The sequence below is a fragment of the Rhinatrema bivittatum genome, chromosome 15, assembly GCF_901001135.1.
Source record: "Rhinatrema bivittatum chromosome 15, aRhiBiv1.1, whole genome shotgun sequence".
In the NCBI taxonomy this organism is placed as follows: domain Eukaryota; kingdom Metazoa; phylum Chordata; class Amphibia; order Gymnophiona; family Rhinatrematidae; genus Rhinatrema; species Rhinatrema bivittatum.
In genome coordinates, this window is record NC_042629.1 from 57479465 (window position 1) to 57493592 (window position 14128).

The 14128-nt window shown below is 46.7% G+C and overlaps 1 protein-coding gene across 4 annotated transcripts in view; it reads right to left on the bottom strand.

Moving 5' to 3' along the window:
• Window positions 1–14128, bottom strand: part of ARHGEF19 (Rho guanine nucleotide exchange factor 19) — a 63797-nt gene that overhangs the window by 17326 nt on the left and 32343 nt on the right. For all 4 annotated transcript variants that reach the window (XM_029578663.1, XM_029578662.1, XM_029578661.1 and 1 more), the window contains 5 exons: window positions 11737–11816; window positions 8492–8727; window positions 4732–4892; window positions 2665–2817; window positions 851–980 (listed from right to left, as the gene is read on the bottom strand). In XM_029578663.1, coding sequence (XP_029434523.1) covers window positions 851–980; window positions 2665–2817; window positions 4732–4892; window positions 8492–8727; window positions 11737–11816 — 760 coding nt within the window. The remainder of the gene's footprint in view (window positions 1–850; window positions 981–2664; window positions 2818–4731; window positions 4893–8491; window positions 8728–11736; window positions 11817–14128) is intronic.

A 14128-nucleotide genomic window follows, 5' to 3' on the forward strand; every position in this document is an offset into this window, starting at 1 on the left:
TAATCTCAGTCAGCACGTCCCTGAATTCCCCTGTAGGGGGCGTCTTCTCCACAGATATGCTTTATGGTTACTGTACAGATAGCCGCCTTCTGCAGCATATCTTATCATTCCACACACCTTTGAAACTGTCTTCCCACCACCTTACAAAACTATTATCAGACAAATAAAATCTATTCCAAGAAGACAAACTCAATAATATATTTACAGTGAAAACAAACTACTGTTTTTACAATGTGCACAGAGCTTTGAGAGCTCCCTGAGAGATCAGGGAGAAGGCGCTCGAGAGCACAGCCAGCAGCTTAGACAGATGGAAGTCCGTATTCAGTCACTGTCTGGGTAGCAAAGTTGGCCGGATAACTTTGGAGGTATATTCAGTAGTGAAACTGCACTATCTTAAAGTTAGCTAAGTATAGCCGGCTAACTTTAGGACAGCTCTTTTGCCTGACTACAGGCTAACTTTGAATATTGGAGGTAGCCGGTTAACTTAGCTGCTGACTCAACTCCTCCCAGCTGCATCGCAGGAATGCCCCAAATATTCATTTAGCCGGCTAACTTCTGAGTTAGCTTGCTAAATACCTCTGAATAGGCACCTCGCTGTCTCTCCATCTGTTTCCCTCTTCTGGGGTCAGGCTTAGCCCTTATCAGGTTCCTAACCACTGAGGTTTTTGGAGTAGAGGGGCCCTGTGATAATGAACACATCCTACTTTAGGGCAATGCTGGCAGATCTGAACCAAACACAACATTCAGCAATTCTAAGAAATAAAATGCTATGTATCAGGAGCGACTCCGGCAACATCTATTCTTCTAAGGTGGTCCATAATAAAATCTGTCACAATAAGAGAGGATGTACCTCAACTAGCATTTTAAGTCGCATGATCCTCTGAAAGGGCAAAATCAGGAAGGAGGTGAGTGGCAGGCGTTGGCACACTTGGTCTTCTTCGAGCCTGGCCAGGATACTCGGGAACCTTGGGTTTTCCAGCCTGAAAGGAGAAAGAAGGATGTGTACAGCAGAGAAACCCTTAAGCCTCAGATGCTCCTGGAAGGAACTGGCAATAGGATGAGTTCAGTTTATCAAACTTCGAAGGCCCTCCTGGTCTTCTAGAGTCTGCCTCACTAAGCTTTCTTCCCCCTTAGTGATACCCATGGGGTAGCTTTTGGTTTTCAAAGGGTTTAGGCATCGGAGGTAGGAGCCTGATATTTACAGCGCGTGGAGTTCCTCAATACATTCAGACAGGCGTTCTAAGTTGCCTTAATACTGGTCTGAATAAACATGCCAAACTTTAACTTTAGGGGCCTAAAGTTAGGCTGGCTAGCGTCTATCTCCTAAGTTAATCAGCACAAGCACCTAACTCCATGACCCTGACTCCGGCCCCTTCTTTGGCGCTGCCTACTTTAAGTTGCCTAAATTTAAGGGGGAATTTTTATTAAGGCAGAATATTGGGCTTCGATCCCTAAAGCAGTCCCTTTAAACATGTACTCGGGTTGAGCCCCTAAATTTAGGTGCAAAAATGAAGGTTCCTAAAAGTGGGCGCATAGCATTGATTTTCAGCTCTAGGCACCTAACTTATGAGCCTTGTTTTAGGGAAAAGAATTGCTGGTCTAAATTTAGGTCCCTAAGTTTTAGATGCCCAAATTTAGGCAATATTCAGGTGAAAAAAAATTAGGCATCTAAATGGATTTTTTTTTTTTTTTTTTTAAACTGACCCCCTAAGTTACACATTTAGTCATTGGTCTGTCCTGGTCCTCCCTTTCCAGCAGCTCTGGAATACCCCGTCCCACATCGCTGTGAGCTGTGCCTCTGGGTTCTGACCTTCCACCTCCATTCTTTAGTTGAGAAGAACTGGTGCAGGGGTATCTGCTGAAGCCCACCCGCCCCTCTGCTGCCACTCGCATTCAACGTAACATCAGGCAGTGATCCATGTGCACGATTCTCTTATGGGGACAGAGCAAAATGCCTTAAATGGAGAATGTGAAAGAGGCCTGTGAACTGCTTCAGATACCAAGCGATAAGGATCTCAGAAGCACTTTAGGATCTTGAGAAGAAACTCTTGAAATCTTACATTATTGCCGACGTGATTGGCTGATTTGGTTCTGATTTTCCCAACCTTTTATTTCTTGCTATTCTGGGAGCTACAATACCATTTTCTTAACAGGAAAAGGCATGCAGGTCTCAGAAAGCAGGGCCTTGCTTTAAGGAAAGCTGCGGAGAGGACTGCGTCAGCCTTTTAAGGCTGACTTAGGTCAAGGAGTAACAATAGGGGAGGGAAATGGTAGCATCTACTTTAGTATCTCTAATCGCCAATAGGTTGCCTTCAGCTCTTCCAGGAAAGTGAGACATGCAAGGCCCCTGTGTGAGGACAGCATTTAAAAATAAGGCAGCTTAGTCACAGAAACAAATTTAATAGATGGACAAAGTGACAGAAAGACAACTGACACATGGATAGCTGAATATAATCAATGGATGAAAGGCTATAAAACATGCATAAATGGATGACTTGGGGAGTATGGATGGAGGGACAAACTGATGCCCGAGTTAATGCCCAGAGAGATGGACAACAGCAAGACGAACAACTGCACTGGTGTAAGAGTGAATGAATTATGACTGAAATGATGGGAGGACAAATATGCTATCAGCTATTACAGCAATGAGCTAGCCATTCATACAGCAGGCGTTGGTAGGTCTGCTCTTGGTAGGCCTGGTTGGTGACGTAGGGCAGGTAGACCCTCCGAAACTCAGGGCAGTGGCGGAACACGATGTCACAGACGTCAAAGTGCAGGATGTCCTCTTCAAGCCTTTCTTCCAGATCCAGCAAGAACCTGACAGACAGAAGCCAAAGACATTCACAGAGTGACCCTGAACGTGCACCTCCTTTCCTACCATCGCCCTAGAAGTGGCCAAAGTACTGGCAGCCCCCCCTTCAGACTTTGTTATCGTCCTCTCTGAACCCTTACAAGACTAACATTTTATCCAGCACCCGGGTCCTCTTTCATGTGTTAATATCAAGCTTTTTATGCTTTCCAACATAAGGAATGCTGTAAAGAATTATATAAAGGAGACTGATGTCCATAAGCACAATAAATCCAAAAAAAGGGATGGAAATTCACCAAATTTAGCATTTAGGAAGAAAATATATCTTGGAAGAGTTAGAAAACCAGACACATCAGATCAACACCCCCCCAAGAACTTTTCCACAGAGCAACACAGGCAGAAAGAGAGAGAGAGAAATATGGAAAATAACTGAAGCAACTGAAAAAAGGACTGCATAAGCAGGCTAATTCTAAAGTAGACACCTCCCCATCCCCAACACTGCCCCCTCACAGTCACACAACACAAACACACACTCCTCTCCACACCCACTCACCCCAAAGAGATGGGGAAAAGAAATGACGCAACTTCTCAATTCATCCCTCTACTTGTGTTTACACATACACAACACACCCACGCCCTACAACTCAGTCCCACATTATCCTCCAAAAACTCAACCCCACCCCACCCCAACACACATCTCCATCTCCCAACTCATTTCCCTTCACATATACATGTGCACCAATATCCCCCAGATACCCAACCCCTCACAACCACATCTGGTAACTATCAACACACTGCCATACCCTACACAAATTACTCCCCTCAATCACATCCATATGTCCCCATATGCACACCTCCACCACCTATACACCCCTACCCTCTATTCCACCACAACCCCTCCAAGCACATGCCACTCCTACTTGTACAAACCTTTGTGGGACAGCATTTCTGAAGCCTTTCTCTACTTGTTGTTAATCCACACAGCTACCAAAACCAGCCAGGCCACTGCCCAACGTGTCCTCCCCATGCTCACTGAAGTATGGTTTTTAACCATAGTCCAGCCGAGCAGGTTACCCCAGGGTCCTTAAAAACTCAGTGTAACCATACTCCAGGCAGATTGCACCAATTCATTCTTGAAGCCAAAGTCTTCTTGGGGGTCACAGCTACTGCTCCATGCAGGTTACCCCAGTTCCTTCACAAGAACATAAGAAGTGCCATGCTGGGTTAGACCAATGGTCCACCAAGCCCAACCTTCTGCTTCCAATGGTGGCCCTGAAGTACCCCGACGATCCCCTCCCTATTGCTCATTCCCAATGCATGCCTGGCTAATAATTGTTAATGAACCTGCCCCTCTAGAAACTTGCCCACAGCTTGCGTGCTGACTGAAAACATACTCTCAAATTTCAGTTTCATGGTGTGTCCCCTTGTCCAAGTATTATTGGAAAGGGTCAATGACCATTCCTTATTTACCCATTCCACCCCATTCATGGTTTTCTCTCTCCTCTCAATAATTACATTCAAACATTGCTGGTTAGGTTTGCAAGTTATTTTGGGAATCGTTAACTGGATAATTTTATTTGTGATTATTCAGCGGGACTTTTAACCCACTGAGTATCCCTAATAACTTATCTGCCTACCTTTAGCTAGATAAGTTCTTGGTTCTCTGAACATTGGCTCTATGTGCATGCACCACAAGTGTAAAGATATAACCAGCGATTCCAATTTTACCAAGCCTGTCAGCGTCTCATTAAGAGGAGAACGCTCCAGAAGTCTACGAAGAACAATGTTGGAAAGAGATATTTAAGAGGCTGGTGCCACTGATGTCTATGATGGCGAGTGACATGATTAGGTAGGTGGCTGTTTTGAGAGGGGCCACCTTTGTGACGAGGGCAAGCGGAGAAGTCGGCGCCACTGTGTCTCACCGGTCGCTGACGTCCTTCACCTCAGGGAGCTTGGAGAAGAGCCACTGCTTCTCTTGTGCCCCCAGGCACTCGTGCAGCTCCGGCGCATTCAGGAAGTGATCCACAGCGATGGAGAGGCTGCGGATGTACGAGGATTCTGACGTGATCAGCTCAAACTTGGCCTGCACAGACATCACAACACAAAAAAAACAAACCACAACTGCAACACATTGGTCCACATTTTGTCAGGTCTTCTTCTATTCAGGACCCACTTCAGAGTCACGGCTCCCCCGCACCAGAGACTCCGAATCTGGTTTAGCTTCCAAAATGCGGGACCACTAATCTCAGAATACTTGGTGTTCAGACTGAAACCGGATAAAGTACCCCTCTGGATTGGAATTAGTACCATTCAAATCACCCCAGACCTTGACTTTCAAAGGGATTTGTCAGCCAGGTTTGGATCGAGCACATTATGCATTTAAACATGTCTATTGTTTTCAGATCATCTAAAACAGAGGATAAGTTTATCCAGCTAACTTTAGGACAACTCTACAGGATGACCAGAGTTATCAGGCTAGCTCAACGCCTCCCCGTTATGCCTATTCCCCTCTCAGCATTTAACTGGCCAAATATTTCAAAGATGCCACTGAGCCAGATAAGTCGGAACTTCTCCGGCTATGTGGCGCTGAATATCTGTCCTGTAAACAACAAAAGAAAGACAGGAAACCCCATCGCTAACTGCAAATGAAGGATTACAGCACTGGAGCCCCGGTTGGTGCATGTCCCAAATAAACGACAGAAAGCTGCTGGGCCAAAAAAAAAAAAATCCTTTAAAAAGTACCAACAGTGTCTCTCCAGAAGCTGAGGCGCGTGCAGCTCACAGAGAAATGGGGATTCACAGGGCAGAGAGCCGCAGATGTGAAATGCAGCATGACTATCCTCGCTTTCTCTCCTAATTTTCTTACCAGGGTCAGTGGTGCAGCTAGAACTGATTTTCTTTTTCTTTTGGGGGGGGGGCGGCATGGTTAACATGGGTGGGCACTAGGCATACACATCTGAGCCCTACTAGTTATACACTTACTTATAAATAATGCCTTGCAGCGCCCCCGAAAATGGATTTCTAAGTAGCCTGCAGCAGCCATCATGCATCGTGCGTGACACTACAAATATTTTACCTCATTTATTTCAATACCTTATTAATCTGTAATAATTTATTCTATAGGTATTACAGTTTATAAATACACAAGAAGAATATCATATAAAAAAGCAAATAAAGAACGCAAACATCAGATCCAATCAATCATCTATTAAAACAAATATCAATGCATTTTTATGAATCCTCTTTCCGGAAAGGCAGAGAACATCAAAACTACAATAAAAATAGCAATAATCATAATAATTGTAAGAGCATAAGATGTGCAGAGCAGAACTAGGACAGCTCACATTACAACCCAACATGCCAAATTAAAACATATACTCCAGTTCTGGTGTCACCTCAGTAAGAGCAAAACAAACTCCCTCCACAGGCAAACGCTTTATGGTGGATTTTAAAGCCCCCTACGCGCGCCGAAGCCGGCAGATACGCGTGCGACTCAGAACGGCGTGCGTCGCGCAGATTGTAAAACCCACGCGGGCACGTGCATATCTCCCACTATGCATGCAAATCATAGAATGCAAAAAAGGAACGGGGAGAATGGGCAGGCCAAGTCTGTAAAATGAAGTGAGCGCGTAACTTTACTTCTGCTATGGATGGCGAGCAAGGCACGTAACAACAAAAAATAGGCTGGTCAGCAGGGTTTTAAGGGTCGTGGCCAATAGGGAAAAAGGGAGGCAAGTTAGCTAGGGGGATTAGGAAGACCTCTCCTTTACTGGGACGAACTGGGAAAAAGGGCTTTTGTGTTGGTGCGGTTGGCTACCAAAATTCCCCCCACTTACGTCCTCGAGGCGGCATATGCGTGCATCACTATAAAAACGTATGCTCACGCACGATTAGCCGATTTTATAGCATGCGCATTAAGTTATAAAATCGCCTTGTCCACATGCGCATGCAAGCAAACGCACGCATATGTGCACGGGTCTTAAAATTTACCCCTTTGTGAAGGAACACAAACCCCTGCAAAAACAAAAAAAAAAACCCCACCGAGAACCTTGCTATACCAGGCCCTAGAACATTAATACCCCAGACACTGGGGAAACAGAACAAGCCAGATAGCAAATCCCTCCAGAGAAACTACACGTCAGCAGAAATACTGCCCCTCCAGCACACAAATCGACCCTGACCTAAATCAGAATAAGGGACTACAAATTAGAAACAGAAAGATGCAGATAATACTGAAATGGAAAGCCAGAGAAACCAGACTTTCTGAAGAAAGCACCAAATACAAAAATATAAAAGACTTGCATATTCTCAAAATGGCAAAATCCAATTGCTAAAAACTCAGAATATATTTATTTTTTACCTCTGTTGTCCGATCTTTTTATTTTTCTGATTGGTTAGTCCTAGTCTCTAGTTTCCAATTTCCCCTGCTTGGTCTTTTCATACTTTTGTTTTTCAGGGTCTCTTTTCTTTCTCTCCTATCTTCTTTCTATACACACACACACGCGCAATTATTCTCATATGCTTTCTCAGCCACTCCCACACATGCATGATCTGTCACTCCACACACACGCTCGGTCACTCCCACATATGTACTGTCACACCCCCCCACACACAAGCGTGCTGTCACACACACACTCACGTTTTCTGTCACTCCTAAATTCATACTCATGCTCAGTCACTATCACACACACATTCATGCTGTCATTCCCACACACACTCACATTGTGTCACTACCACACACACTCTGTCACTCCCATATGTGCGCTGTCACCCCCCCCCACACACACACACGTTCTGTCACTCCTAAATTCATACTCATGCTCAGTCACTATCACACACACATTCATGCTGTCATTCCCACACACACTCACATTGTCACTACCACACACACTCTGTCACTCCCATATGTGCGCTGTCACCCCCCCCCCACACACACACACGTTCTGTCACTCCTAAATTCATACTCATGCTCAGTCACTACCACACACACATTCATGCTCTGTCATTCCTACACACACTCACATTGTCACTACCACACACACTCTGTCACTCCCATATGTGCGCTGTCACCCCCCCCCACACACACACACGTTCTGTCACTCCTAAATTCATACTCATGCTCAGTCACTACCACACACACATTCATGCTCTGTCATTCCCACACACACTCACATTGTGTCGCTCCCACACAGACATGCACTCACACTCTCAACTCCTCTTCTTTGACTGTCACAGGCTGGGGTCTGCACCGACCCGGGCCCATCTGCTGCCGTGGAATGGGGTGTGCGGCGGCCCTGCTACGGATGTTCTGATTGGGTAGCCCAAATCCCAGATTAGGTGGACCACACCCACCCATGGCTATTCCACTGTACAGGGTGCCTTCTTGTAAGTACCATATAAGCCAGTGCACACATTTTTGGGCTAAGTATAATGAGATCATAATGCACCAGTTCTCTACAGAGACGCCCGGCACTCTGCCTCCTCTACAGTGACGTAGAAAGAAAGAAGTTTGATCTTGCCTGCTAGACACCGAGATCCACAATAGTAATTTCTGTCAGGCTACTTGGCATTTCCCCCCCCCCCACCCTATCATATAATTCCCATGGATCAGCTCAAGTGGAAAGAGGCCAGGAGAGGGGAGAGAGCTGAGGTCAATTGCACTTAAGGGGGTTGCTCCCTTACCTCCTGCAGCTTGCACTCCTGGGTGCTGAGCGTGCTGAGCAGCCCGCTGCCCCTCACGTCCGGGATGTCCTGCCAAAGCGAGAAGGCGGAGCCCCGGGGCGAGCGGAACGAGCTGGTGGGGGAGAGATTGGCTTTGGGGGGTACTATCACGTCGTCATCCATGAGGGCATCCTCCCGTTTCTGCCGCTGGATCTCCCGGTTAATGGCCACATCGCTGTACTCCTGGTACAGGACCGCTGTGGAAAACAGCAAAAGGGATCAGAAGTTAAAAATCAGAGATACAAGCCCAGACGCCCTGGGCTGACTCCTGGTGTCCACCGTGCACTATGGGACCTTCAGTTAGTCACTAGGGGCTCGGTCTTCAAAGACGCGCTGAGCGTTTAAAATAAAGCAGTTACATTTTACCGGGTTATCTTTAGGAAACCTAACTGGCTAGGTTTTCAGCTGAAAATGTGCTTACACTTAGCCAGTTAGCTGCTAAAGATAGCCAGCTAGATCAAGGATGGCCTGAATAAATTTAGCTGGTTGGTGCTAAAGGTCTGAGCTGCTCCGTTAAATTGCAAAAGCCACCCTGGGAACGCCTCCAGGGCTGTCCCGTTTGGAATTAGCCAGCGAATCTAGGTGTACGAATTTAGTTGGTCAGCAGGGAAAGATTTTCAAAGGTCAGAGGTTTAACTGGCTAACGTCCAAAGTTAGTCAGGCAAAGCCTTTTGAAAGTTGACTCCTTAACCTCCCTGTGCAGAAACCCAGATTGTAACAAACCTGGATTATTTTGTCCAATACTGTGCACACTGACACTGTACAAATAATAATTACAGCGTTACTATATTAGACCACCATGCAGAAGAAATCCTGCTTGATGGAGGAAAGCAGCCGTGATCTCACCAGGAGCTGGAGTATTTACCTATGCAGGTGTCAACGACTGTCTGCTCAACGTGGCAGGACTTGCATTCCACTGACCAATCACTGCACATCTTAGTAGTTAAAGATGGCAGGCAAGCAGGACGTTGATTGACTAAAGTACCTGGCCCTGCCATGCAGGAGACCCTTATTCAGGTGCAGATGCATCATCCAATCTGCGCAGAGAGGGCGGACAGTAAGACGCACTGACCCTTGCTGGCAGCTGGGCATCACGGAGGGCTAAACCTTAAGTGAAAGCCTTGGCCCGACAGGGGGCCTGCAGAGTCACTTGTGACCATTCCTAGTGGCGGGGGATGGGCAGGAAACTGGGGCACGTGCTGCCAGAATCTCTCTAGTGATTCTTTCGTGTTCACCTGCAGTGAAAAAACGGTGAATGGTGTCTGCCCGGGCCTCTCCCAACCTGGCGCTCACTGCTGTACCTCCGTAAGGGGCTCCCGAACGGCGTTTGAGGGACTGAAGGCCTTGGAGAGCCACAGGAGACCCAGAAGAACATAGGAAGAGCAGGGGCGGCTCTCTAAGGAGCCAGGGCGAGGCGGCCACCTCAGGAAGCAAAACTAAGGTGGGAGTAGGAGCTCCCCCTCCCCCTGCGGCAGCTGCATCAGCGAGAAGCGGGTGGGTTCTCCCACCTTGCCAGGAGGAACACGGCTGCCACAGCTGGCGTTGGAGGCATGGCGGGCCGTGGCTTGTTGCGGTTTCCAGTTCACTTTTGGTCTGCAGGTTTCTCTCTATACTTTATGGTCTGTGTTTGGCGAGGGTCTGTCTGTGTTCCTCACGTGTGACTGAGAGGGAGTACTCTGCTAGCTTAGTTTCTGTACAGCAGCCCGACTTGTCTGTTTTCCTAATAGGAGGTGCAGTGATGTATTAGGTCCTGGTGTAATATTTTTGGAGTTTTCCTTTTCATAGATAGGAGTCTGAGTGCTGCTGTTAGTTCTGTTTCAGTATGGGAGGTTTATGGTAATTTTGTGACTTTGAGGGCCAAGCCTGCATCCAACGCACTTTACAATGGGCCTGATATCATCTGGATTCCAAGTGTCTTTTCTCTGCTGGGTTTTCTGGTTGGCACCACAGCACTGCATGCAAGTATAATGTACATGTTATTGTAAGGGATATTTGTAATCTCCAAAGACTGTACTTTAGACATCCTTTTTCATGAAAACGATCTTCATTTTTGGGTTAGGGAAGCAGTTAATAAGAAATTTTAAAACAAATGCATGCAATGTTTAATTGTGCATGAGAAGGGCCGGCCGGCCGGCGTGGGGCATGCAATGCTCTTAAGATTCGCCTAGGGCACCCAATACCTTATGCACTGGCCCTAAGAGAGTACATCGCACGCAGACCCCCGCCATGCACTCACTTCCTACATCCCCAGGAGGCAGACGCTGGGGAAGAGTGGGAAGCAGGCTGTAGAGTTCCTGGCAGGGTTGCCAGCTCCTTAGAAATATCACCCACCCTCCTCTGGGAACCCCCGCAAGCTGGGCTCTCTCAGTGATCAGACCTAGGCTGCGCCTCGGGGAGGAGGGAACGCAATGTCATCCTTGGATAGACTTGAGCCGCCCCGGGGGGGGGGGGGAGGAAGAGGATTAGTGCGCTTAGTGTACTGATCACCAAGTCACGAAACTCCTGCAGTGTGAGGTCCGGTCTCCTCCACCCCTAGCTCTGTCTGACCTTAGGCACGTCACTTCGTTTCCTGGCACTAGAGAAGAACGTCCAAACCACCCACCCCCGCGGCATGGCTGCATATATTCCTGAAGTATTATATTATAAAATGCACCGGAGCCCTGTTTGGATGGAAAACCCTTTATAAATCTACTTCTCAAGGAGGCACAGACTGCCAGTTTTTGCGTTACTTTTTGTGGCAGGCAATCTTTGGACTTTTTAATCAAGACGTCAGTTTGATTCCGACAGCTGCACTTGGTATGAGGAAAGTGTGAAAGATGTAACTATAACCCACATTCTCAGGTCAAAAGTACAGAATTTTGCACCAAGGAGCCTTGCCTGGACCTTCCTCCATCGGTTAGTTAGAAATGTTCCTTATATGAACTGCCTCATTATTCAAGATGGCTGGCCTGACTGGTTACTGCTACCATCAGACATCTCAAGAGCAGGGTTGTCCCCTGACCTCAGCAGACTGAACCAGCTCTGGATTTGTACCATTGCATCAATGGGCTTGTAGTCCTGCCTTGCTTTCAGAAATTGAAACATCAAGCCCATAAATACAATGCAGTAAGAAACCAGGGCTGGCTTGGCGCCGTCAGGGTTGACCTGGCAGAGGAGACGGTCCCATTTCTTTTCTTATTTAGAAGGAAGGGGGCAGTTCAGCTCACAAGTCTGCAGGAATCTCGACTGCCTGTGCTCGCGGCGTGATGATGCTCCATGAGGCTCCTTCTCTGGCAGAGACTCATTCCTAAAAAAAAAAATAAATAAATAAAAACAATGGAAGCAAGAGAGAGTTAGATGGCCAAACACAGACTGCACCCACGCACTCGGCCAAAATTCATTATTACAATCCTCTCCTTAAACAGAACTAAGAAATCAGCGCCAGTTCAGACCCACCACAGGTCAAATTATGGGTGAATAGTGTTAACACAGCGTACACTGCAGCAGATACTGAAATCTCACCATGATTCGTTAGTACTTCACCAACAAAGCTTACACTGGTCTGTGATGAACAGTTACAGCAGCGTAGGGATGTGCATTCACTGGAAATAGCAATATACAAGGGGAAAAAATACCAACTCAATACTTAAAATGCGTCGAAAATGTGGAAAGCAAAAATGTCTAGGTGACTGTGTACAGACAAGTGATGAAGCTTAATATTCAAAGATTTAATCACATTCAGCAACACATTAAATCTTTGATTAAAAAGCTTCATCACTTGTCAATACAATTTTTTGGTGGACAATCACCTAGACCTCTTTCACTTCCTCTTTTTTGACGCATTTGTTTGAAATGAAATGGGAAATTGTAACAAAAATGTCCCCAATTCGTTTTTAACACAAAATAAAACAAAATGTCATTTGTTTTTATTTTGCTTTAAAACATTCTTCACCACTGACAAAACAACCCCAAAAGCCTCCAATCCCCCAAACCCGTTCGCCATATTCTTCTCTCTCCACAGAGCAGGCTGGCGCTGTTCTGTATGGAAGACATTAGCAGTGGCGTTGGCCTCAGTCTGCTGGTGCCATTTCTCAGCATAGCACCGGCGGGGTAGCATTGACTTGGGGGGGTCGCTCCTGCCCCATGAAGAAAATATGGTAAGAGGGTTTGAGAGTGTCAGGGAGAGCCAAAGAGATTTTTTTTGTTCTTCTTGGATGGATTTTGTAATTATTTTTGTTTGGGTTTCTTTAATAAACAAAAAGAAATAAACACATGAAACATAATAAAAGAAATACAAAACAAAATGAAAAAAACAAAACAAATGTCTGTGTGCACCCCTAGAGCAGGGCCTATGGGGGAGGCACAAGGTCCTTATCTACCAACATTTACTATGTTATTTTTTTAAATATACCCAACCCCCTCTTTTAGGTGTAGCTATGAAGGCAGCGGCACACTCAGTACCAGTCCTACTGGGGGTGGGGGAGGGCGGATAGATTTCCAAGGGAAGGTGGCTCTGCGTTTCTGTAAGCTCTCGCTGTTAACAAGCAGAACGCACAAGTGATGTTCCAAAATGAACTGCTCAGCTTGTTTGCTGGAAACCAATCTACTCCTTGTCACAGCCATCATCACGACAACAAATCAAGTCCAAACAGCGCTCTCTCTCCGGCCTCTTGACCTTTTCCCAGGGTGCCCTGTCTTTCCTTGGAAGGAACCCAGGCTGCCTGGATTTGGAAAGGGCTCTCGTATCGTTAAGGATTTCCCAGAGGTTCACCGCATGCCTCTTCCTTCTCCAAACCTCTCCTTTCCTGTTCTCCTGGCTGAATATCCGCTGTGGGATCCCAGATTCTTCCTCTCTCCTCCCGGCTCTGCATTCCAGGTGGTCTCAAAATCATTTTTCTTCCCAGACGGCACAGGGATCTTTCGCTATGAAGGATCCACAGGCACTGCAAACGGGGGGGGGGGGGGGGTATCCATCTACTTCCCCACTCCCTTCTCAGGCAGGAAGGGTAGACAACTAAACCTCCTCCCAACAAAAATCACATATAACCAAAAGACACAACAAAAATCACCGAGACCACCGTTACTAACCCCTGGGCGAGGGCCAGCAAACTGGTCTCTTCCTGTACTTCTCAGCAAAGGGGACTGAGCCACTGCTGAATAAGAAGAGGAGAAATATTTAAAAAAAAAAAAATCAGACCACCTCCTTCAGACTCCAAAATAAAATCCCAGGCTGAACCTAGAAGTCACCTGCTAATACGCAGGCAGGAGTCAGCCACCTGTGGGGTCCTGTGGCAAGATGGCGCCTTTCTCTAGCCTCCACTGCTTATGCCTAACCCCTAGGCCAAAGATTCCTGTACATATCCCAAAGGGGCCTTACACTTTCTTCATTGAGGGAGGGTCAGGTATCTGACTTTCTCATATGTTGATTAAAAAATAACTGGGGGGGGGGCACACTTAGTGTTTTCTTTCACAATAAATCATTTCAACCCAAATAATCTTGCATCCACGATGCCAAATGTTCCTTAAGGTAGCAGGTGAAAACTCCCCAACGGAAGCAGGTGCACTGCTCGCTGCATGCGAGTGGCACACACACACTTCAGCAGGGCTTGGGGGGGCCAC